This window comes from Wyeomyia smithii, chromosome 3, assembly GCF_029784165.1.
Source record: "Wyeomyia smithii strain HCP4-BCI-WySm-NY-G18 chromosome 3, ASM2978416v1, whole genome shotgun sequence".
In the NCBI taxonomy this organism is placed as follows: Eukaryota; Metazoa; Arthropoda; class Insecta; order Diptera; family Culicidae; genus Wyeomyia; species Wyeomyia smithii.
Window position 1 is genome coordinate 26,453,195 of NC_073696.1, and position 27,152 is coordinate 26,480,346.

At 42.3% G+C, this 27,152-nt stretch overlaps 2 protein-coding genes across 2 annotated transcripts in view; one reads left to right on the forward strand and one right to left on the reverse strand.

Moving 5' to 3' along the window:
* LOC129731320 (MKRN2 opposite strand protein) overlaps positions 1-27,152 on the forward strand; it is a 33,787-nt gene that overhangs the window by 552 nt on the left and 6,083 nt on the right. The window lies entirely within an intron of this gene.
* Positions 506-27,119, reverse strand: LOC129731319 (protein eyes shut). Its single transcript, XM_055691198.1, has 7 exons — positions 26,641-27,119; positions 25,849-25,997; positions 4,422-6,270; positions 4,092-4,364; positions 3,527-4,038; positions 1,428-3,470; positions 506-1,371 (listed from the first exon to the last, which is right to left on the reverse strand). Exons 1-7 carry the CDS (start codon positions 26,832-26,834, stop codon positions 1,217-1,219), a joined length of 5,175 nt encoding a protein of 1,724 aa, XP_055547173.1. The 5' UTR covers positions 26,835-27,119; the 3' UTR covers positions 506-1,216.

Below are 27,152 nucleotides of genomic sequence, written 5' to 3' on the forward strand. Positions count from 1 at the left end.
AAATTTTATTTTCATTTTATGTCATTAGTTGAGAGAATTCGTTATCGATATTGTTTTTGGCACATTTTGCATGTGTAGGATGAGTACAACGATACACCGTGCCCCAGTGCTGAGTCGAGAAAATTTCCAGCTCGAAAAGATCCTCGACTCGATCGGGAATCGAACCCGATATCACAACCGTGTGGGAGAGCTAGCCGACCGACATCGCTAACCCCAGAACCACGGGGACCACGATAATTATTTGTCACTCTTTAATTTTTACATGGGGCAAACACGGGCAAACAACACCCATGATGTCAAATAAAATTGACCATTATGTCAGAAGGTTAAATATTTGACCATTGGTCAAAGAGTGTGGCTTAACGCATTACCGTTTGTAAAGGACTGTATGCTGAAATGTTGAAATGATTAAAAAAATGAAATTACCGAGATATCCTACCTTTGAACATTTTCGCTTACAGAATGTTATTTTTATATTTGTTCAGACATGCAAAAGCTGTATCTAGTAGAAATTTTCTCAGCTTTGAAACTTAACCAATAGAATTTCTCTAAGTGGCATATACTTGAAGATAGAGCCACTTTTGGAAGAATATCTAAAAGACTTAAAAGTTGAATAACTCTGAGTACATCAACGTTACGGTATATGCGTAAAGGATTTTTTTTTCATCAAATGTTGCTCTCTATCAGCCCTTAAAATACTTCCAACAAGGAACCAGTCAGCCTGTATATCTCGAATCACCTTACTACTCTTCTTTAGATACCGCTGGACAATTCAAACTATTTGAACCGATCAAACATGAACCAAATGAACCTTTACAAGACAAGCCAAAACAGAAGACTATTTACTTCACTAGTTTCAGCCACATTTAGCAAAATTTATTCACCTTAAGTTCACATTTATCTACTTGATAGTAACTTTACAGCTTAGTTTGAGACCTTACTCGAATTTGTTTGTCAAACTAATAATACCTGCCGAAGTAAACCGAAGCTTTCGATAGTTTCTATTCGTTGTACGTTGTTCCGTATATGGAGAATGCTGTATCTATTCGATTTCTATAGGTAGCCTACGCAGTTATTGCATTTTTTTAAAGAATTCTACCCTCAACTACTCCTTGCATGTTCAACCTATTCTAAGCGCTTCAATTATGTGCCAGTACTCTAAACGGTAGTAACGGAAGAAATAAATAAGAAACTGAGCACCATTCTTCCCCCGGTATCAAACTTCACACTCGTCGATGTTGGCTCCCTCAAAGCTCGCATAGTCCAGCTCCTCCGGATTGCTGCCCAGAAAGATGCTTTGTATGCACCCGCTAAGTGCGTTGTGAAATTTGCCGTGCGTCCGATTGTAAACATCTTCCTCGGGGAAGCCTCCTAAAAAAAGCATTTTATTATTACTCTACCCTAAAAATTAAGTTGGACTCTCACACCTAAAAAGGTCACTTCGTCAGAAGTGTATCGTCTCCCCAGCATAGTGGGCTCATTTAGTACTCTCAAGTCGGAAAAAAGTGGATGACCATCTACGAACACCTGCACGGTGCCGTCCTCTGTTTCAACGCGTATATTGTGCCAATCTCCATCGGCAACGTACGCCTTCCAGGGGCTTCCGATTGTTGTGAAATTTTCCACTTCCCGAACCATATCGCTAGCAACGGTAACGAATCCGTTTCGTACGCCAATCCCAAAGTACCGCGAATACCTATCCGTAGTCCAGAACACCACCCCGTCGTCCAGCGTGGACATATTGAAGGAAATCTGCAGCTCCAGTCGAGGACTCAAGCTACCACTAGATTGGCCGTTTCTCTTATCTTTCATTTTAATTTTCTGGGACGGAATCAGAATGTAGCTGCGATCGTTGAATCCCAGCGCGGAAAACTTAGTCGTTGCGATTTCACAATAATAACCGGTCCAACCAATACCGCAACTACAGCGTCCATTTTTCATGCACTGCCCGTTGTTTTGACATTTGATCACTTCGCATGATTCTTGAATTTCGCAGTTCGCCCCTTTAGAGTATTCGGGACATTTACAGTGTGGCTGTGAGTATTCATCCAGCCAGCAGAGGCCGCTCCTACTGCAGAGATCCCCTCCGCAGGGTGTTCCGTCGCAATCGTTGATATTTCTGGCATCCAGAATGCTGCTTTCGTTCAGGGTCATTCGCGTACCATTCAGGTTCACATTACGTATACAGCCTCTGAATGGCAGTGGAAATCCGGACATGGCATCGAAAGGTAGCTGTGATAAATCTGGCAAACCACCGAAATACACCTGGGAAGTGGCACTGATGAATTCCTCGCGGACGGAACCCAGTATGGAGGTGCTTTTCCCTTCCACCCAGAGCGTTAATCTTTTTCCATATTTGATTATCTTAACGGTATGCCATTCTCCAATCGCAAGGACGTGATTGCTACGGACTACAGAAGTCTGCGCCTGTGCAGACGCTATACGATATTCGACAACTCCTCCCTGGAGGCTCAAGCTGATGAAGCCCTGCTGCTGTTCGTTGGAATCGAACTTTCGTACGAACAGTAGAAGGCCTTTCTCCGAGAGGGGACGCACTTGCAGTTCGATCGAGAGGTAACGTATCCTCAACTGCCGGTAGTTATCGGATCGGGTAACCATTGTGTGAGCGTACATGAGGTTAGTCACGGTTTCGTTGTTGCTTACCTTCAGTACGTCATTTATCTTGTCCAATTCCCGAATAGATTTGAGCAAAATCGAATGGTTCTGAGACATCAAACTTGGCGGTTGAATGATCTTCTCGTATCGCACTTCATTTTCCAAGTAGGAAAGATCGCTACTCGTCGCGGGCCATTTCAGGGCCAGATAGGATCTTCGTCCGGAGAAGGATACATCACTTAAGTACTTCAGATTAGACTCGCACCGCTTGCCGATTTTTCCAAAAGGACAATCACACTCATAACCATTGATCAGTGGAAAGCAGCTCGCTTCGACGGCGCATTTGTTAGTCATATCGCACGGGTTGGTTTTCTGGGAACACAGAATCCCCTTCCAATCCTCCTGGCAGATGCAGGTGAATGTGGACCCGTGTTGCAGACAGGCACCGTTATTCTGACAAGCATGCCGGTGACATTCCTTGGTACCACACTGTCCAACACTTCGCCCCCGCATGCCACCGATATGCTGCAGCGGTATTTGAACAGGTCCCGCCACAATGTGGATGTCGAAAAGACACCCCTGGAAGCCGGAGTGCAGTGGGAGATCGTGCGGCAGTCTAGAGAAGTTGGCATCCTCGTGGCCACCGATGTACAGATAGGGCAGAACATTCAACCGACTACTGCTGCCGGGAGAGTTTCCAGAAATGTTAACCTTGCCGTCGATCGATAACCACGCTAGTCGACCATTCCGTCCGACGTTGATGGTCGTCGGTCGTGCCGGTTGAACGTGAATCGGCTGTTGGGTGAATATTCGTCTCGGTCCCGTTCCCAGATTCCACGTGACGAGGATGAACCCTGAAATAAGTGAAATCAAGCTCCGGGATTTTAACGTAGGTAAGCTTAAAAAATACCTTGAATAAAGCTAACCGAAAAATGATCACTCCGATCGGTGTGATCGTCCTGCTGGCCCAGAAACGCCAGCAGCGATATCTGCGAGATGGTTGTCGGTATTATCTTAAAGCTGAACTCGAAGCGATCCTCCAGCGGAAACGAAACCGGATAGGCAACAAACGACGACAATCCCTTGATGCTGCCAAAGAACGACGGCTGTAGAATATCCAGATCGTGCTCACAAAGATGTCCATGCTTCCCGTAGGGACACAAACATAGATAGCCACTCTCCGGGAAGGTCACACAGGTTCCACCGAATCGGCACGGATTGTTATCGCAGATCGACCGCTCACAGGTTTTTCCCATGTAGCCGAAAGCACATTTGCAACTCCAGCTGACCTGACTGTCCGGTTTGTAGCGAGTTTCCAGCAGCTGATTCTCCTCTTCGACACAGATGGCTCCGTTCTTACAGGGGCTCGAGAGGCACGCAAGCGAAGTGCACTCGTATATTTTATATGCGTCATCCGCATTGCTAGAAAAGAATAATTTTATTCCAACATTAAATAGTTACAAAGAAAAACTTACTCGAAAATAGCAACTGAATTCTGGTTGACTTCCAGTTCGTAAATGCACCCGGTGAAACCCTGATAGCGAGAGATGTTGTGACTCAGGGTGTACATGGTCTTGATCGGTCGGCCACCCAGATGCAGCCAGCTTTGCCGGATTGGGATCGCTCGGTCATTCGTTCCGTAGTTGTCCAAGTTCCTCAGCCAAGTTGGCTGTTCACCACTCATTGCCAACGTTTCGTTCACATGCAAGGATGCATTACAGTGCGTGTATCGACCATTGAAGTTCAACCTGAAACACGTTCAAATAATTTAAGAAAAACAATGATTTTAGAAAGCTTAAACTCACTGAACTTTGATGCTGATTTCGTAGCCGTTATTTACCAAGCCTTCGATCTCGCTCAATAGCATCGTCTGCAGTCCACAAGAAAACTGGAACTGCAGTAATCCATTATGTAGAAACAGCGCCACGTAGTGGCTGCCTTCCGTTCCTTCAGCAGCGGCAAGCAAGATCAGACCTTCGCGTGAGGTCAGCTTAGCCTTAAATCGAACGCTCATCGATAGTAATTGTTCGATCGTCATATTCTGTCGTTCACTCTCGTTCCCTCGATAGACAACATGACGGAGATAGGAATCCCTCGAGAAAGCTGCGTTCTGAATGCTAACCGGAACGTCGCAGAAAGTTCCCATGTATCGGAAATCGCAGTGGCACCTGATGCCGCCGGGAGTCATGGAACACGTTCCGCCATTCACGCACACCGAATCGTCACACTCGGTGATGATCACGTCAGTTGGTTTGCTTAGCGCGGTTGTACTCGTAGAATACGGCGTAGTTACTATAGGAAAAGACCCTGGTTGAGATGATTCGTCGGTAGTCATCTGCGATGGGCTAATGTCAGTGAACTGTTCCTCTGCGGGAACGGAAGTGGGACGCTTCCCTGGTGTTTCCGTGAAGAAAGGAGTTAGAGTAGCATCCACGGAGGGAGACACGGTTGATCGATCCGAGGAAAAGGATCCTTCATCTGGCCGCGCTGTTGTAACCGGTGTTTCGCTATCGATTCCTGGTTGACCACCATCAATAGGTTTGGTTCCCCCACTACTAGTGTCAGTTTGTGGGATTGTCGATTTCTGATCGGTAACTTGAATACTGCCATCCGTCACGCCTGGCGTGGAGACACCTCCTGCTGTTCCTGCTGATACGGTGAAAAGTTCTCCTTCCACTGAAAACTGTTGATCTGGACTGGATGTTATATCCTTTGAAAACGTTGTTCCATCGATACTAACACTAGATGTAGGATATTGAGGAATTGGTGATGTTTCAGTGCTCTGTTTAATAATATCCTCGACAAAACTTGTATCAGTTGGGATTGAACCACTCCAGTAGGGACGTGTTGTATTCATGAATCCTGGCATAGATGTTGTCACCGATATGTTTTTAATCCCAGTTGACGCTGTTGTTCCATCCCAGCCTTGAACTCCACCGCCAGAGGCGGAACTTGACTCAACTTCAAAATACCCGCTGGTAGATTCATACCCCAGAGTTGATACTTCAGGAGCAGTATAGTTACAATCCATACTGGAATCGTCCAGAATAAGACACTCACAATTGGTGCCAGATAAATCCGGTGGACAGCTACAAAAATACTCATCTACCCCGTCCACACAAGTTCCTCCGTTGACGCATCTCGGATTCGTCCCCAGTTGGCATTCGTCGTACTGAAACTCGCAGCGTTCTCCATGAAAATCGGGAACACAGTAGCAGGTGGGCTCGCTTTCCTCCACCAGACACAGAGCCTGATTGGCACAAGGGGAGCTCTCGCAGAGCATAATTTCCTCCTCGCAGTTCGTCCCAGTGAAACCCATCGTGCAGGCGCAGACGTAGCTTGCAAACTTGTCGATACAGATCGCCCCATTCTGGCAAGGTGCCGAGTCACATTCGTTCGATTCTTGATCGCAGTAGCGCCCCTCGTACCCTTCTACGCACTGGCAGCTAAACTCCAGCCCAGGGCCCTCGATACACTGGCCCCCGTTGTGGCAGCGATCACCAGTTTCGCATACCGCCACATCCAGCTCGCAGAATACTCCCACGTAGCCGGGCGCACAGCTGCAGACGAATGCGTTGTCCTGGTCATGACAGCTCCCCCCGTTCTGACAGGGATTCGAGAGACACTCGTTGAAGTTTTCCTCGCAGTTGAGTCCTACGGAAAGAGAGAATAATATTAGTACTGTTCTAATCTTGCGTTCAATTTGCCTCTGGCAAATATTTAGTTGTCTCAAAATAGTATACGAATAACCTAAATAATACAAAGTATAAAAACTGTCAAAGCATTATAAAAAGATCAATAATTTCAAACATAGCCTAAATATTTGTAACATATCTTTGTTGACTATACGTGCCCCCTAGCAAATACTCCTCCACTGAGAGTTTTTCTCGAAAGCCTAGTATAAAAGACAGCAAACAGCAAACCTTCATTAGATCATCTTCGTTTTCAGACTTTTCAGTAGTTAGGTTCGATTTGTTAATCGCTCGGTTTCGTTAAGCTCAAAGTTTGTTTTGTGCGATAGTTCGTCGAGATAGTCGCTCGTATCACTGAGTTATGTCGAAGAAGCAGAGAAGCGCCGCGTGAAGCAAAAACACTGCTGAGGAGGGAGTAAAAAGGAAAAACGAGGCCCATCCGATGGAAGGATCGGTTGCACCTCGAAAAGTGTTGCTGACTGATGTTTCGGATGTTGTCAGCCCCAATGCGGTAAAACTGAAGCTACTTCCGCTGGTGGTGAAGAATGTCTGACGCAACCAGCTCATTAGCGACTTTGCATCGCTGGACGTCGTAGCTGAATACAAGCTATGCGGCATCGGTATAAAGGAAATACTCCACACGTAGATAGATTTTGCCAAGTTGCGATCATAAAAAATTCTAAGATTGAGTTTCTCACTCACGATATATCTGGATCTGAAGAGAAGCCCTATCGAGGTGGCCGTCGGGACGTTACGTAGCGCCAGAGGTGCATTAATTTCGGTCACGGTACCCGGAACTGTAACACCCCCCTTCCACCTACAACAACGCCCCCTAGTTCTGAATCGGAGAAGTACTCTGCAGATGAGCAGGTTCATCGCCGTCTACTGTCCTCGTCAGTAAAACAGCAACGGTATAGCGCTTTTTGACCACGACGCAGTTTCCAAACGAGCCGCCCCACATCTCACCGGCGGGGAACCCATCCACTCTGGATTTTTTCCTGGCCACTATCGGACTGTTCAAACCAGTGGCACACAACGATTTGATTTCAGAACACCAGCTGTGGTAGCTGAGGTTGGGATCAGCATAGTTACTGCCAGCTGTTTGCCCAAAAATTACCACCATGTAAACTTGGAGCGCTTCGCTTGAATGGTGAACAACAACATCAACGATGTGCCGCCGTATGTCAGCGTAGGAAGATATCGACCAGCTGTAGGAGGGTCTCCAACGAGCCATAAACGTATCCTACGAAACGTGTGTTTGACGTGTTCGTAAGTTCGTTGCTATCGATTTTCATATCCAGCTGCTAATTAGATTGCAAGATGTGCGTAGATGCCAGTTCCAGAGGACCAGCAATCTGGACATGAAGCTCGAGATGGCCGATCTGTTTCCAGAATGGCATCACTCCGGAATGAGAATTTTGGACGTGTAGTCCAAAGTTTGGATTATCGCGCCCGGCTATTCTGGAAAGTAGCCAAGGCGCTGAAATCGTACCCCAAGCCAGTTCCTCTCCTCAGTCAGAGACTGTCTCCTTGTTGCTCCGGTTGAGAGAGCAAATACGGTCGGTGGTCACATTGCCTAATTTATTTTTTTTTTTTTATTATAATTAATTTATTTTGTCAAGATTGTATAACAGAATGAAAATACTTACATTTCAACTAACTATTCAAATTAAGATGGAATTCTAAAGCTTGTATGTCGATTCTACCGTTACAATCGTTAATGAAACAAAGATATTTGACAAACAATTTTAAAATGTGTATTCGTTTTCTTCTATCAATTCTTTGTAAAGACGGATTAATGAGCTCGATGAAAGAGAGACGTCTCCACCCATCTAGGGTTGCAGAGATTTTTTGTTGCAACATTGTCCACGCTGTATTAACACGATCACAGGTGCTATATTTATGTTGCAGTGTTTCCACTGTTCGGTTGTCACAGTGTGTACATTCTTCGTTATCTACTCGCCGCATCACGAATAGAAGTTTCCGATGTTCAATCTTGCCGTTGACCGCTAGGTATAGCAAACTTTTGTGCTCCGAGCATATCTGATTATCCGAAATGTTTCTCCAAGTACGGCGCCAGTCATTTGCGGTATTGTTTTGCTCCACCTTTGGCTGTTCCGTTTGTTGGATGAAGTGCTGGTGGATATTATCAGTGGATGGATTTTGTTGAGTGAGGGGAGGTATTTGGGATAAACTTGTGAGAATAATTTTGAGGTCGGGATGATCAATGCATTGCCGCAGATTGCTGTGTACAAGGTAGGATCTGTAGTACGGAAGAGAAACAATCTCTCGTAAGTGTCGGTGAACGGCGAGAGATTTGCACTTGAGCGCTGGTAGTTGCAATTTCAGACCACCATGCTCTCGGTCTCGCGCCAATTGCATTATTGGCACTCTTGCAACAATTCCATGCCACAGAAAGTTGCCCATTCTCGAGGTTATTCTTGCTATGTGTACACCGAGTGGTGGTAGTATAGAGGAGAGATACCATATTTTGGACGTACCAAATGTGTTGAGAACTATAACTCTCTGGTGCAAAGTTAATTTTCGCGAGGACTGAAGCCACATCAATTGCGCGAATTTTCCAATCACTGCATCCCAATTTAATGTGGTCATGAGTCGAATGGAGTTGGCAAAAATGATACCCAGTATCTTTACTGTGTTCGCTGTTTGAAGCCATTGTACATCAATTTGGTTCCCTTCCAGATAGCCTACGTCAACTGCGACCTTCTTACGCAAATTTAGTTTTGCGCCAGCAGCTGTTCCAAAGCTTGCGAAAAGCTCACTCATGGTTTCAATTTGCTCGTGCGATGTGACTACCACGCTAATGTCGTCAGCGTATGCTACCAGAAGATCGTCCCCACACGTTTGCTCAAGTCTGCATATCAGAGGATGGAGACATAGCACAAAGAGATGCATGGAGAGCGGATCGCCTTGTCGCACGGAGCGCTGGATATCGAACGGCTGTGAGAGGTGCCCGTTAATGAGTAGTCGGGATGTAGATCGGGTGGCGATTTGTGCAAGTAAGGTGACGAGACGTTGATTGAAGCCGAGCGACCGCATGGTCCCGAAGAGGAAAGAGTGTCGAACCCGATCGAAACCATGATCCAAGTCGAAGCTTATGAGCTTTCCAGAACGACGATGATGACGAAGACTAGCTATGCGGTCTTTCAGAGCGAGAGTAGCTTGAAAGATATTACGCTCTGAGTTCGAACATTTTTGTGCTTCGCTCAGTATATTATGGACTCGCATCACGTCCTCTAGCCGAGCTTTCAAAATGCGAGAGAACAATTTGTAATCTGTATTTAGAAGCGATATGGGTCGATAAGAACGGGCTGTGTCGTCCCCACCCTTCTTTTTGACCAGTACGATGATACCGTCTACGAACGATGTCGGAAGGTTGCCGATGAGCGCTTCATTCATCACTAGGTTGAGTTCACGGTGAATGATGTCAAACACACGAAGATAGAATTCCTTCGGGAGACCATCACTACCGGGGGATTTCCGAGATGCGCTATCTCTTATCGCAGCGAGAATCTCCGCCGTGGTAATCTCTCTGGTGCACGCTTCATTTGTCGGGTCATTTGGTGGTATGATGTTCTCGCAGATGAAGGTATTCTCACCTTCTACTTGCTCATCTTCGGAGTAGAGGTTGGAGAAATAGTCAACCATGTGTGCTTCGATTGCATGGGCATCGACAATCGTTTCACGCTGCTCCGTCTGCAGCCGAGAGATGACGGTTCGTTTTCTCCTTCGCTCTCCTAGTTGGAAGATGGAGATTGGTTCACCCGCCACGTACGTCTCGTTTATGCGCATAAACATGTGTGAAAAATTACGCTGTAGTGTCAACATTTCAGCTTTGATTCGGTTGATGGTTGTTATCATTACTGGATTCAAGTAATAATCGTCGTATGCCTGTCGTAACTCGGCGTAAAGTCTTTGGTGTTCGTTATGAAACTCATCGAAAGCGGCTCGGGATTTCAATTTGAAGAAGGATTTGGTTTTGGGTTTAGCATGTGTAAGCCACCATTCCATCCAATTAGCATAGTTCCGACGTTGGCGAGTCCAGAATTGCCATTTGTATTGGAATTCTGCTACATTTTCGTCGGTGAGCAAGTGAGGGCGAAGGGACCAGAATCCTCGACCGTGTTCTCGCCCTAGGCTGGGAAGGCAGAGTCTGAGAGTCAGTGCTTTGTGGTCGGAGAAAGAGCAGACATGAGTATGTGTAGCTCGTAGCTGGTCGCGGAGAGTAGTACTCACGTAGATTCGGTCGAGTCGGGATCGTGCGTTTCTACTCACGAACGTATATCCAGCATCTCGTGGGCATAACTCTTCCCACACATCGATAAGCTGTAGTTGCTGGACAGCCGTTCTTAGTGAAGGACTCGTGTTTGGACTAGATGAGTCACAGGGTCGTAGTACACAATTGAAGTCTCCTACTAGAACTACGTGCTCGGTGCGATTACGTAGATAATAAGCAAGTGTGCCGTTGAAAAAATCTTCTCTTGCCAAACGCTGTGTTGTTCCTGAGGGCGCGTAAACATTTACGACCGTTACGTTTCCGATTCGCAAAGCTATTAACCGTCCGTTCAAGCTTTTCTCGACGTGGGAGTATCGAATGTGTGTTTTTATTGCTATCGCCGTTCCTCTTCTTGCATGATCCACATTTGCAATAACCGTGTAACCGGGCAATGAGAGCTGTTCATTTTCTACCTCTTGTAGGCATACGATATCTAGGTATTGGCTGTTTACGAAATGTTGCAAAGCGTTTAGTTTTGTAGGACATGTGATAGTATTGATATTGATCGAGGCTATGTTGAACGAAGTGACAGACATTATGGATTGTAGCGCTTCTCTCTATCGTCGTCTTCGTCATTTTTTCGAGGTTTTTTGTTCATTTGTCGTCCACGTCGTCTTTTGCTACTCATGGACGATGTAGATTCATCAGTTTCATGCCCAGTCGACATGCTGCGTGTTACGCTGCCATATCTTCTAAGCATCTCGATCGAGTCCACAAAAGTGGTTGTCTCCTCAGTGTGTGCCTCAGCTGTTGGTATTTGTACAGTCTCGCGAATCGGTGAGTCTACTACTACCAATGCTGTTGATTGGGTGGCAGAGTGTGTTTGGGAATTGGCCTTTGTCGAAGGTGGCGGTAGTTCGGGAAAAGTTTCCGAAGTCACTGGAGGTGGCGCAGTAGATTTCATACTTGCAGGTTTCGTCGGTTTTTGGATCGTTGGTTTCGGTACCGCAGGTTTGGTGTTTTGCTGGCGTTGTGGTACAGCTTGCTTTGTCACGTTTGCGTAACTTTTCTGAACTAGCAGCTTCTTGTTTTGCACACACGATATGCCTGTATGTGTCTGCTCGTGACAGTGACGACACGATTGCAGTTGCCCTTTGTACGTGACATATGCCTGCGCTCCGTCGATGGTGACCCACGAATTGATATTATGCTTTACCACCATTCGGACGCTCCAGATACCGAGCGATACGCCTTCATACCCATGCTCTTCACCGAACATAAGCTCCTTGACCGAGAGAACGTCATCATACTGACTAAAAAACTCAGAAATCGTCGTGCTCGGTACATCTTCGGGAAGATCCCATACGCGCACCTCAACACTTCCATCTTCCATGGTAATTCGAAGCTTGTATTTTTTGTCACCACACTTCACTTCGTGTTTGTCGTCGTGTTCTTCGACCACTTTTTGGGCCAGAGCTAGGTCAGCGACCTTAACAAACGCGCACGTTTCACCTCTATGGCATTGTAGCCTCTTAACATCTTCTCGTTTGAGTTCAAGAACTGTACGACAAAATTCGTAGGTTTTTTCGTATGACCGGTAAATTCGAATAGTCTATTCGAAAGGTGTTTTCACGCCTCATCGCGGATATACTACACGCGACGCGGCTCAGACTCTCTAAAAGTAGAAGGATCAAAGTAGCAAAATCTTGATAGGCGCACTCGAAATATACGTTTACACGTCTCAAAGGTTGAGCGATAAGTAATCATCGGAATTGTTAGGCTCGACCATGGCTAGACCAATGGAAGAAAGACCAGATTGAGCAGTGTGTCCGCATCCTCGAAAATCCCTATTGTAGCGTTCCTCAAGAAGTTGAAATTACAACAGAACAGCTTTGCTCGGCGCTTAAGAGCACTATAAACATGAAGGCTCCTGGGTTTGATGGAATTTTGAATATAATCTTTTTTCAGCAACAGGGCTCACTTGCTGTTGAGTCTATCACAACAGTTGCTTTGAATCCAAGCATTTGGAAGATGGTCAAGATCATATCAATCTGGGAGAATCTGACGTTGATGTTAAGCTATGCTTCGATCAGCCTACTCATATCACTGGGTAAACTGTAAGTAAAACTGGAACAGTTCGGGTTCAGGATGAGACAATCCCCATTAATTTTTCTCCATATCTTACAAAAATCATCCATGGCTACTTTCGGTAAAGGTCGCTCAAAGTATCGTTGAATGGTTGCCTATCAAAATCTTTTTCTATTCCAGCAGGGGTCCCGCAGGGCAGGTTGGTGGGCCCTTTGCTGTATAGCATCTACACCTCTGACACTACTTCCCTAGGAGATTACTGCATGCTCCTTTTTCTCTTTCTTCTTTTTTGAGACAACGAAAGACGACACGTGGTCCTATGCCAACCACGTGGTCGTGTTTTTGATACCAACTTACTACTATTTACGACAAAGAAGTGCTTTTTACGATGAAATGATGCTCTCCCTAGAACTGTATTCGACCAACCTTCAACATTATTTTCAAATGACTTAAAGCTTGTTGCAAGAAATATATTGGCACTAGACAGGCTATCGTAATTCGACGTTTACCTTGCGGTCGTTTTTCATACAATATTAGAATTGTAAAAAATCAAACCGATTAAAGTTCATAAATCTGTGAAAACTATATTTTTATCGATCGAGAACCTGTTTTCGCTTTTTTAGAAAATCAAAACTGATTTTTTTTAGAACAGCTACAAACAAGACTCAGCTACTCGTGAGTCGTGAGAAACAAAGTGCTGCTCTCTTTTCTTGTTGAACAACAAAAACCTGGCAAAAAATAACATTGTACACCGTGTTCAAAATATTCAAATACAAGTTTTCGAGTATTTGTCTTTGTCGCTAATTTCGTATGTTATATGCAATTATTAGTGGGAGTATTTATTCTATGTATGCATTCACAAATACGCATGGTGCTAATTGTCTGTCAGTCTCAACGCAGCCTACGAAGTGTTCTCCCAGATGATCTTTCGCCGTCTCTCACCGCTAGCACGAAGGTTTGTAGGAAGTTATAGAGCCGATTTTGTGGGTGGGCATCATTCAGGCTCAAGAAAAGGACTGGAGAGCGACACTATACTGACGACTTTTCTCTCTTTTCACTCTAACAGGCAAATGAATGAGCTATTCATGAGAGCTCACATACAGCAACAGCTTACACAAGGTAACGAAACTGTTTTATGTTGCACACGATAGCTCATTCTTGCGCATGTATTTTGTTCGTTCGGACATGACAGCCTAGTTTGCTCATTTTGAGGATGTCCCGTTGGCTTGGCTTGCGCAGTTGACAACCTGCTGATCGGCTGCGGCTATCATCGACTCGCACTTTTTCGGTTCTCCTTTTTCATACTCCGGTGGCATATTGAATACAAAGCAAACCGTTTCATATGTGTTTCCATTGTTGATATTGTTCTCCACGTAAGAAAAAACGTGTTTCGCACCATCTCTGTTTCATTCTTTCATCGGCCTTACTGTCGTGAATCATATGTCGTTTTCGTTTTCGCGGTGTACTACACTTTTTCCGTGCTATACTTTGCAGCTTCAAATAAAACATTTTCAGTGTCATTGCATTGGTATGCGTAATAATGGGGTAGCTGTCAATTCGTTTTGTTTTGGTCATAATCGCATTCGTCATTTTGTCTCGTTTCCATTTCATATGTCCATCTTGCAAATGTGCTGAGAAAAAATTTACCTGACACTTTACCACGTGGAACGAAAACAAAAACAACCCAATTTTGACACATACGTGTGAATGTGTTGGTAACTTTCTACAGCACACTCTGCTTTTTTCGGGTGTCATCAGTGACAGAAAAAGTGTAGTGAGATACAGAAAAAGGGTAACACGAAAAATCAAATAAAACATTTTCGGTGTCAAAAGTGTCATTTAAGTGTCATTTGAGTGTAGTACACCGCGAAAACAAAAACGACAATAATCACCTGAATCACCGCTCGGGTTCGTGCCTTAGGATGTCGAAGATTATAGGCTGTCATTTGCGCCGGTCAACATGACCATCTTCTTGGTTTTTGGGCTTCCATTTTAATTGAAATCAACGATACTCAGAAATATTGGAGTAAAAGAGTCTGAATATACAGGGGTGTGCTAACAAGTTAATGGCATTACATAAGTTTTTGACCGATAAGCGAGAAAAAATTGTGGAATGAGCTCTAAAGTATGCAGAAAAAAGTGTACTGTACTAGAAATTGACCCAGACCCACAAAAACGTGTTCGTCGAAAGAAGAGAATTCCAGGCGAAGAAACTATAAGGAAGAATTAAGACGAGAAATGATATCACCAGTTGACAGGATTATTCTGGAAATTGCCACAAGATCTCAACAGATTAATGAAATCGCAGAGGAATACGCTTTTTAACACTCGACATTCTTTTCGATCCTGTTGCGAAGCTGGATCTAGAGAAGGCTTCAGGAGAAATCGATAGAGACGAATTCATTATTGAACGAAAATGGCTCCAAGACTACGTTTTGGTTTTAATAATATTCATCTAGGTGGAGTAATAAAGCTTTGAATTTTATTCATAGGTATAAATTGATCGATTCGGTACCAGACATAGAAATCGCTCTCAGATATTTTTAAACGATGGGAATTAGTATTGCAGCTTGCAAAAGAAGTTTCTCTAAAATTGATCAAGAGCTGTTTGAGGTCAACGATGAGTAACTTGAGATTAACAAACCTTGCCATTTTATCAATCGAACGTGAAATCACTGATTCCCAGTGATGGGCACCGCTAACTGAAAATAAAAAACTGACTTACACTTGTGTCGTAAAGGGAGGTATTCTACACTCTTAAAATTTATTGCTGGGTTTTGGTAATTAGTTTTTTATTTTCAGTAATCAGTTTTTTATTTTCAGTTAGCGGTGCCCATCACTGGGAATCAATGATTTCACGTTCGATTGATAAAATGGCAAGGTTTGTTAATCTCAAGTAACTCATCTTGTGTAGACAATTACAGGGCTAGTAGCGAACTTGGAGCAAAATAATAGTGACTTTAGTGACTTTTTTCATTAAAATAGTGACCAAATAGAGACTAAATAGTGACCAAATAGTGACCAAAAATATACAAAAGAGGGTTTTGAAATTTATTGTTGAACCATAAATGAATCAAATTTAATCTGAAATTTATGTCTTTAGAACATAGGATGTGCAATGATTTGTTCTCATAGAAAATAACTAAAACCTGTATCATAATTTCACATTGAAATGGTTGTAATAACACCTTGTTCAATATATTCGAATACAAGTTTTCGAGTTATAAGTGTTAATGAAAGTACGTGAACGAATGTATGCACTCTCGAATACGCATTGGTGTGTTGGTGGTCTGTCAGTTGCATTTAGTTCTTGATGTGCGATGTAACAAATCCGGAAAGTCGTAGTTAAACGATTTTTGGTCAGTGACTGCCCTTGCACAATATTCAAACATCTCAAATCATGTGAAGCTAGGCGAGATTTCGTTTATTAAACCATCGAAAAATACAAGGAAACATTCTCTTTGGGGGATCGTTGAAAATTCTGTCGGCCACGATCTGCAAGGATGCCGCAAGTCGTAAAATTGTGACTGTTATGAAAAAGCGTGTCCGGCGAAATGAAAACGTTCAGTTTGTAATTCCCACCCATCTGAGTATAACTATTGAATCGGTCCACAATATTTTGGCCGATTCTTTTAGAAAAAGATGCTCGATAGAGTGAAAATGATACTTTCACAACTCGCTGTTCGCGAGTTCATTGTTTCTGATGAGAAACTATTTGGCCTGGAGTGTGTCTGGTTACACAAAACAATCGAATGTTGGCAGCAGCAAGAGACAACATTTCAGAGTTCTAAAGGAGTGTTCCTCGATTGCAGAGTACAGCTTGAGTGATTGTCTCGGGAGTAATTTGCAAGCGAGTAAACGTCCTCTGATTTTCATTTACAAAGACGCCGAATTGAATGCTGTTTTTTATAAAACGGTAGTTTTGGAAAAAAACGTTACCCCGTGTCTTCGAAAACTCTTCAGAGCTAATTACTATATGCTTCAGAGCTAATTACTATAGGTGCATCAGCGCATACTGCGAACTTGACTCAAGGTTGGTATAGGGACAATTCGAGGGACTTTTTGAATTTGAATTTTTAAATTGCCGTTAAGTTCACCTGATCTCAACTCAATAACCTTTTTTGACGTTGGACTAACGTCTATATCGAAGTTAGGCACCTGAATTTGAAAATCTAGTAATTCAACCGGGGAAAACCAGGGAAAAGTGGTCAGGTTTTGAGCGCTTATACATCAGTCATTTTTTTTAGAATTTCGAGGTTTTGGCATCAACCGATCAGAAATTCTTTTACGGTTGAATTTATGTAACAAAAATAACCTATTGTTCGAGATACACTATTGAAAAATTGATAAATCACATCGATTGTCTAAATCATACCGAGCAACCAATCACCACCTCTCTTCACAAGCACAGTCGACACTAACGGATACAACCGATCTGACTTTGTAAACAGTCTCACAGCTTTCAACCAATAACGAGCTCGCTTTCGGTAGCTGCAACAGGTGTTTCAACACCGTTTTAAAATGCTTCTTCTATCATTACCACTGAACAGATTCTAAACACCAATGGCTTGATTGATAGGGGAAATATTGCGCAAGATTGACATATAATAATTTAAATATGTTTTCGATACTAAACTAGTTAAAAGTTGTTCTTGTTCTTGTTTGCTCGCGGATGGATTTTTGCTTTGGGCTATATAATAGCCTGTGTCGTCTCATAGCAGTCATCAGTTAACAAGTGAAAGGCCACCAGGCCGGTCTTGTACAATCAGCAGCGGTGGCTGATTCCAGCGGCCAAACTGAGCTGCAGCAGAACCAGAGCGGTGGTATCAGGCAGCAGCGGCGGAGGTAGTGGGAAGCTGCATTTCTTCATTCAGTTCGGTTCTCCTTCGATCTGAGTTGGGTGAAAACAGCCACAACAGTTGGGTGAAAACAGCCACAAAACAGCAGAAACTGCACGAGCCAGCACCGCCACTAGGAAAGCTACCGCCATTTAGTGTGTGTGCAGTGTGCACATATAGCGTATGTGCATCTGTATTGCAATGACATTTGCGATGATAGGGATGGCGCTGTTGCGTGTGTATGGCTAGCGATAGCGTGTGTAAGACACTAGTATGTGTAGCATATTATGGCTATTGCGTGTATATCTTCAGCGTGTGTACGGATAGTTATAGCTTGTGTGTGGATAGCTGCTGCGTGTGTAATGATTAGTTATAGCGTATGTATGGATAGTAATAGCACATGGTTGGATAGCTTATGCGTGTGTATAGATAGTTGTATCGAATGTATGGAAAGGAATAGCGTGTGTATGGATAGCTATAGCTACAGCGTGTGTATGAATAGTTTTAACGCGTGTTCAGATAGTTATAGCATGTGTGTGAATAACTATAGCGGGAGTTTATCGAAGATTATCGAAGATTGTCATTGAAAATATTAAAACGTCTTAACGAACACAGTTGTGAATTTGATTTTACAGCAGCGATTTTAACTTCTTCAGCCAGTCTTTATTCATCGAGGAAAAATTACTACCTATGAATGATCAACACTTATTTACTAGAAATTTGATTTAGATCAAAACGGGTTCTTTTGAGTATCATAAATTATTGGTAAAAAGAGTTGCAAGTTTTCTCAATGAGCATTCATTAAATTCTCGTTTTTGTTTCTCGGTGCGCGGTTTTGATTTTGTTTCTCGCACACAGAGAAAGAAACAAACTTGTCGCTATCGTGAAAAATAACAAAACAATTAGAAATGCTCTAAATCACAACTGAAGAAGTTAAGATATTTTCCTGTCACTCGCCCAAACCTTGATTACAACTACCGAAAAACGTGTGATTGAGCTCTTGCTATATTGAGTTATTGAACCAAACGTTTTTTTTTTTCAAATACATGAAATTTTATGCTGGGCTGGAACTAACCTAGCATGAGTTTTATCGTTTAAATGTCAAACAATTTTCAAATTTAAAATTTTCGGTTGAATCGTTCTGGGCTCCAATTTTAGATAGTTTCGTAAAGTTTGCTTTTTGCTTAGATAGGAAAATTTTACCAATTCGCTTAATTAAATGATTGTCTTGGTAATGCAGCAAACAAAGGGTTGATTCGAATATGTATGAAATGACAGCGATTAAATAAAAGATATCCATTCTTTTAGTATATATTATTATTTATAACGTTTTAACGTCTCAGCATCCAGAAATGCACTGTTAGATAAAATTGCAGCAAATACTAGAGTTGCAATTCTCTCTATTATTTGTTTTAATGGAATATAAGAATACCGTAGTCCAACGTCATGCGGTCGTGTCTTGAATACCACCCTCCTACTTTTTTTTTACAAAATCTCCAATTTGTAAAGCGGTTAAAGCGTATATCCAGAAAATCTGGGAATCCGTGCCGCCTGTGACAGCCTCGAAAAGCGTTTGAAGTTGGTTAAGCTAACTAAGGGAGGGGTTTTTCAAAATATATTAAAAATAGCATTGTTCGTTTCGAAAATCTGCAAAAACAATACTAAGCCTGTTTGTCCCATCAATCATTTTCCACGCATATTTAACCCACTTGACATTTTCTAATCAAATTCGTCCCACTAAACAATCGTTTGTTTGATCTGGAGCATGGGACAAATATGCGTAGAACGGGTTATCATTATGGAATTTCGAAATGGTATCTGGTAAACACCGGTAGGTAGGTTCGGATGATTGAAAGCAAAATCCTACGAATTGAGACCTCAACACGACTATGCACAATATAAGCTCGAAATTTTTGAATCCACTTTAACCAGGAGGAACAGCATACTTTCCAGGTGACGTGGGAGAAGTTCCTCCACCAGAGGTCGCTAGATTGGTTTCTAACTGTAAGGAACAAAACAAAGCTTTTATAATTGGATGTGATGCAAACGCCCATCACACGATTTGGGCCAGCACAGACATCAACAACAGGGGTGAGTACCTTTTAGACTTTATATCATCACAAGGGATAGATATATGTAATAAGGGGGATAAACCAACTTTTGTAAATGTATTAAGACAAGAAGTTCTTGACCTTACACTATGTAGTCCGGTGATATCCGGCAGAATAAAAAATTGGCACGTATCAGATGAAGAATCTTTATCTGACCACAAGCAAATCTTATTTGATTATGGAGCAAATCAAGAACGCACTGAGTTCATAAGGGACCCCAGAAAAACAAACTGGGAGCTTTATAATTCAAAGCTAATGGCAGCTTTGAACAGCTTCGGAGGATGTTCCAAATCATACAGAGAGTTGGAAGAAAATTCCAAATATCTCTCAAATTTGATCCAACAGTCTTACCTTGATTGCTGCCCTGCAAAGATACGCTCTACAAATAGAGAAGTACCTTGGTGGAATCAATCTCTACAAAAACTTCGGAAAAAAACTCGGAAACTCTTCAACCGGGCTAAACGAACCCAACAGTGGGACGAATACAAGCAATCCCTTACCGCCTATAATAAAGAAATAAGAAGATCTAAAAGGATTCACTGGAGGCATACATGTGAAAACATTGAAAATACTCCAACAGCCGCCAGGCTGCAAAAAATCCTTGCGAAAGATCACTCAAATGAGTTGGGTACTCTTAGAAAAGAAGATGGTTCTTGTACTAGCTCTGCTAGAGAAATATTAGAGTTAATGATGAAAACACACTTTCCTGGGTCGATCATTAACTCAAGTGAAGACCAAAGTACATCTGTATCAAGTACTGGAAATCTTATAACCAGGACAGAAATTCACGAAACAGTGAATACGATGACTGGGCTAGTAAGAACTAGGGATGATGCAATTACTTTGGCCAACCAAATTTTTACCGAAAGTAGAGTTGAATGGGCAATAGACTCCTTTGAACCCTCCAAGTCACCTGGTAGAGACGGAATCTATCCGGTACTACTACAGAAAGGTAAAACAGTTCTGATGCCCATTCTAACACAACTCTTTCAATCCAGCTTAATTCTAGGCTATATTCCGGAAGCGTGGCGACAAGTACGGGTTATTTTTATCCCTAAGGCCAACAAAAGGAACAAATCTCTGCCAAAATCCTTTAGGCCAATTAGCTTATCGTCAGTCGTTCTCAAAACAATGGAAAAAATAATCGGTGAGCACATCAAATCATCATATCTTTCTAAAACTCTTCTTAGTAAATATCAATTTGCTTACCAGGAGGGGAAATCGTCGGCAACTGCACTCCATACTATATACAAAACTAGAAAAATCTTTTGCTGCAAAAGAAATTTCCCTTAAGGCGTTCCTTGATATTGAAGGGGCATTTGATAACTCATCTCATGACTCAATGGCTGCTGCAATGGAGAAACGTGGTTTTTACAATTGCATTATTCATTGGATAAGCGAGATGTTATCAAAAAGAGAAATAGCAGCAAGCCTTGGTAGCTCTAATATAAGTGTAACAGCTATAAAAGGGTGCCCACAAGGAGGGGTGATATCTCCTCTGCTGTGGTCATTAATAGTTGATGATCTTCTAAAAAAATTGATGAAAGAAGGCTTTGAAGTAGTTGGATTTGCTGATGATATTGTCATTATTGTTCGTGGCAAGTATGATGATATCATCACAGACCGAATGCAAACTGCCTTAAACATTATTTCCTCGTGGTGCGATAGGGAAGGCTTAAATGTAAATCCTTCAAAAACCACTATCGTCCCATTTACACGTAGAAAAAAGACTAGGCTTAATGATATTATGCTAAAAGGTGAGCTTCTTAAACTCTCAGATAACGTCAAATACCTTGGAGTAACTCTTGACAAAAAACTTAACTGGAATACACATCTAGAGCAGGCAATAAAAAAAGCTACAAATACTCTATGGATATGTAATAAAACTTTTGGTAAACAATGGGGACTCAAACCGAAAATGATCCATTGGATATATTCGGCTATAGTGAGACCCAGAATTACCTATGCTTCACTAGTCTGGTGGACAAAAACAAGGGAGAAAGGTGCTCAAGATAAGTTGGAAAAACTTCAACGGCTAGCCACTCTCTCAATAACGGGTGCAATGAGGAGCACACCCACCAAGGCATTGGAAGCTCTACTGTTTATGCTTCAACTGCATCAATTCATACAATTAGAAGCCGAAAAGAGTGCCTTACGGATCAAAATATCATTAAGGCTCTTTGAGGGTGATTTAACGGGTCATCTAGGTATTCTAAAAACTATTCGTATCAATCCCCTAGTGATAAACAATGAAGACCGGATGGAGAAAAGATACAATTTTGAAAGACGATTTCGAATGTTTGAACCTGAGCGTGATGTTTGGGAACGCGGTGGTCCTGATCTCCGCCCAGGATCAATCATTTTCTACACAGATGGTTCAAAAATGAACAATCGAGTGGGAGCAGGAGTAACTGGCCCAGGAATAGACCTGTCAGTTCCAATGGGCCAATGGCCAACTGTCTTCCAAGCTGAAGTCCAAGCAATACTAGAATGTTCTGAAATATGCCTACGCAGGAAATACAGACACTCAAACATTTGCATGATGTCCGACAGTCAAGCAGCGTTGAAGGCTTTGAAGTCTGCGACATGCACATCAAAACTAGTTTGGGAGTGTGTTCAATCACTCCAAACACTGGGTTGTAATAATCAAGTAGACTTATACTGGGTTCCTGGTCACTGTGGAATAGATGGGAACGAACGAGCCGATGAATTGGCAAGACTTGGATCGTCTCATCAGTTCATAGGACCAGAACCCTTCTGTGGTCTATCCGCTTGTTCCCTTAGAATGGAACTAAAAGCATGGGAAACTCTGAAAGTGGAATCCAACTGGACAAACACCTTCATCGGTAGGCAGTCGAAACGGTTCATCACTCCGAACGTTTCTATGACTCGTAAAATACTGGATCTTTCAAAAAAAGATCTAAGCACGTATACTGGTTTAATAACAGGGCATTGTCCGAGCCGTTATCATTTGAAGGTTATGAAAAAACTTCAAGATGATACATGTCGAGTATGTGGCATGGAAAACGAAGACTCGGAACATCTGTTATGCCGATGTCCGGCAATTTTTATCAAAAGATATAAGTTCTTCGAGAGAGGTCTTCTGGAACCCTCTGAAATCTGGAGAACAAATCCCAGTACGGTTGTGCGCTTCATACGAAGTATAATACCGGACTGGACTAATGCTATTGGCCAGACTATAACGACCACTTCCAATAGTGATACGTTATCCTGACTAAGCAAAATTAAAAAGGGGGAATATGTCACAAAATATCAAAAAATTGGGCGCAGTTACGAAAATACCCAACACGGAAAAAAAAAAGGAGGAACAGTTGATTTGAGACAAGCAAATCAAACTACAAACGTAATTTCACGCACACCACTGGTTTAAGAAGCGAGTAGCTTGTAGAATAAACCTTTACATTCCTTTGCAGCTCTTAGACAAAACGGACTGTCCAAATATTCTGTAAATGAGAAGCAAGCTTTCTAAAGTATGTTGCAATACAACAATAGTTAATTTATACATTTAAAGCTAAAAAAGTGACTTTAGTGACCATTTTGTCGTAAAAAAGTGACTTTAGTGACTTGTTAGCGTAAATAGTGACTTTTTAATGACTAGGCTCAAAATAGTGACAAAAGTCACTGAAAGTGACTCGCTACTAGCCCTGCAATTATCACAATTAAATTTGTTCGTATGAAATATTTGTTCCAAAAGTAACTTTTGCAGTAAGGTATGTTCATCATTTGAAGCATAATTATGTACGCCATCAGCGACTCACAGTTCTTGAAAATAGTTTGTTTTGTCGCTTCTCTACAAAATTAGCGAATTAGCGATTCGAAGGCCAAAATTTTAGCGACGCCAACAGTCCGCTAATCAGCTCAAAAATTAGCGAAAACGCTAAATCGCTAACTGAATATTAGCGCCGCTAATTAGCGATTAGCGAATTAACGGAATTATGCCCACCACTGCTGATTCCATTGATTTTGAAACTAATTTTTGATTTAGCCAATCAAAAAGCACGGAGAGTAGGTATCTAAATTATCCTTATTTCAATTTTGCGGAAAACGAAATGAATTAGTAGAAAAACTTAATTTTTTTGGTTGTCTCAAGTTCTCTTATAAAATAAAAAACTGCCCAGTCATTTTCATTGAGGGTCCACATTTTTGTTACCGCACCAGGCCCATCAAACCATAGCTACGCCACTGGATTGAAGGTGAATACGTCGAAGACTAAGTATCTGCCAGCAGGGGAAACCGAGCGCGATAGGGCTCGCATAGGTAGGCTGACCAGACGTACCATTTTGAACGGAACAATGCCGTTTTTCAGACCTATTTAAATCGTCCTGTTCTTTACCATTCTTTGATACTCCTTTAAAAGTTTTCCAAATGAATTGCAATAAAATTTTCTGAATTATGAGTTCTAAGCTGCCAAGAATATGTCAATACTATAAAGTAAATTTTGAGCCTTCCTGGTAATACCGCGCTACAGGAAAGGACCTTCTCTAATGGTTTGTGGTCGCGAACGGTATGTGGCCTGCAAAGTCTCGATCTTCCATGTTACAAATTTCACGACCTCATTACCAAAAATCACACTTTACTACATGAAATTTTGTCAAACGCTAATAATGAGGCAGGCTCATCGAAGCAATGGTTGTTTGTATGCTTTGGCTAATAAAAATTTTCAGATATTAATCTTCCCATGTGTCTTGTCTTCTCCTCGAGAAAATCTGGTCAGTCAATGCATAGGTGTAGTGATTGACGGAGTTGAGTTCGAGATGGTTAACGAATTTGTGTACACCAGGCAACTGCAGCAGAGAAATCCGCAGAGACATTGTAGCTGGAAGTCGTGCCTACTACGGACTCCACAAGACGTTGAGGTCTGATAAACATCGCCTCCGTACCAAGGGCACCATGTACAAGACACTCATAAGACCGGTAGTCCTCTAGACAATGCTCGAGGAGGACTTGCAAGCACTAGCCGTTTTTGAACGACGTGCGCTTAGGACCATATTCAGCGGAGTATGTGAGGATGACATATGGAGAAAAAGAATGAATCACGAGCTGGAGCAACTCTACGGCGAACCCAGTATCCAGAAAGCTGTCGTTAAACTGTTGAGGGAGCGTATTCGGTGAAAAAATCAACGTTCAGCTCGAATACTTGCCGATCTGAATACAGTGCTTTTTCGCTTTTATCAACAGTCGTTGTTATCACTACTCGCCAAATTCACGTTCGATTTTCTCACGGTTTTTTTTTTTTCGTTTTTATCACGCTTTTAAAAAAACTTCAATTCAAGAATAATGTACTTCCAGTTGTAGAAAATGCATTCGAAACATCATTTTCACTTGTGCCTTGTGTCCTTGCAAGTGTATAGTTTTATGAACTCAATTTATTTGATCAATTTTCTGAGGCAACCAAGTGTCATATCTGTTACAAATAATTTGTGTCATAATTTTGAGAAAAATGAACCTTGAAATACGTATTTCATTGACTTTGAAGCAAAAATTACGTATTGTCAGAGCAGTTTAGTAAAATATCTGTTAACAACTCAAATAGCCCTACAGTTTGGTCCTCATAGAGCGTGGATTTAAAAATTATAAAATCTAGCGGTTCCACAATTTTTCATAAACAAGCATTATGCTGAAGAATGGACAGTGCAAATCATATTGATATTGCATGTATAATAGCCGGGAGAAAGTCCGCGAAAATGCAATGGAGAAAAATATCATAAACTAACATTTTTTGTTTATTCATTTTTATCTTGAACAAGTAAATTCCACGGCGTTTTCTAGTTTCTAGTAGTTCTAGTTTTCTAGAGGCTCTGTAGAGCAAAAATGATACTTTCACGGTACGCTGGTCACGAGTTCATCCATTTTGATGCGAAACTATTTGTCTTGGAGCAGCCACACAATGCAGAATTCATCGATTGTGGAGTGTTCCTCGATTTGAGAGTGCAGCTTCAGTGATGGTTTGAGGGGTATTTTGCAAGCGAGGTAAGCTTCCACTGGTTTTCATTGATAAAGGTGTTAAAGTCAATACTCGAAGTTTGCTGATTACAAGATCTCCAATCTGGAACAGTTTGAAGTGAGATGAAATATCCATGGAATTCGTGAGTGCCACTTTCGATAGCTTCGAAACGTTTGAAGTTGCTAAAGTTAACTAAAGGAGTGGTTATTCCAAAACATTTGTTGAAGATGGTTAACGGAAGCGATATTTTCCATCCCTGAATACACATAATTGAACTATTCAGAATCAACACTTTACATACCAACAAACCCATCCTGGCAAGTGCAGTTATACGCTGCGATTCCGTCGATGCAGGTGCCTCCATTCCGGCATGGACTAGACCAGCATTCGTCCCAGTTGGTCTGGCAATGCGTCCCGGTGTAACCGTCAATACAGTAGCAGGAGTATGTGCTAAAAAAAAAAAAAAAAACAAAATACAGAAGACAAAGTTTTAATTTGCGTTCACGAATGGAATAGGTGAAAATTCCAGCCCACCACACCACGTGTCGCTCCAAGCAGTCATCGCTGGTGGTGCAGGAATTCTTGCTCGACACGCAAACTTCCAAGAGACGACTCTTGGAGGTAAAAACAATGCATTGTGCGCATCTGGGGGAGGTCGATGCGAGGGGTAAACTATTTCCCCGATTCGGATTAAAGGACAAACGCGGAAGTGAATGTTTGGTTAACATCCTGACGGTGGTTGTTCGGTTAGTGTTCTCAAACAGGGGAACCCACTTGCAAGCATGTTTAGATGTAAATTATGCTATCTATCAGCTAATTTCACGGTGGTTCAATATCGATTATACAGTTAACACAATAACGAAGTTCTCCACTCGGCTCGCTAATAGAATTGATCTAACCGAAGGACTTTCGTCAATCGATACGAGCATATTGAGTCATTCGTTGTGGATTGTCCGGTAATGATATTATAATGACACATCATTAGGGGCCATGAGCATACATTCGAAAGTCGATAACCCAATCTAACCCAAATCGCAGCAAATCAGAATTCATGATGGCGGCATTTCACACCCACACCTTAGCCAGAGCCTACCTGTTTAAATCGTCAATGCATACTCCGTAGATGCAGGGATTGCTGAGACAGGCGAATCCGGCCTCGGTTTGATTGATCAGTGAAACGGAAGCTGCCCCAATCAGCAGCAGGAACACATTTGTGCGTATCCGAATCGATGGCATACTCCATCCACTAGATTCTTTGCGTTGATTACCATTTGGGCACTTATTCATTCTTATTCACACTTTTGCCCCACCTTATCATATAACACTATTGCACAATTATTGCACTAATCAATTGCTTAAATTTCCATCATTTGAAGGGAAAATTCCATTCTACACTTTGCGACACAGCTGCAGTCGAAAAATTCGCCTAAAATCCTTCTGAATTTTCTTCTAAAGAAAATTATTTACCACCCGTAAACACAGCGTCGACAACCGTGCACTAGGTTCCGCGCGATGACAGCGAGTAGTGCGTAAATTCCTGACTCCCGTTTTCCGAATGAGTTTCGTCCTGTATTTGTGGTAGTAGTCCAGGAGCCCAATCGGTTA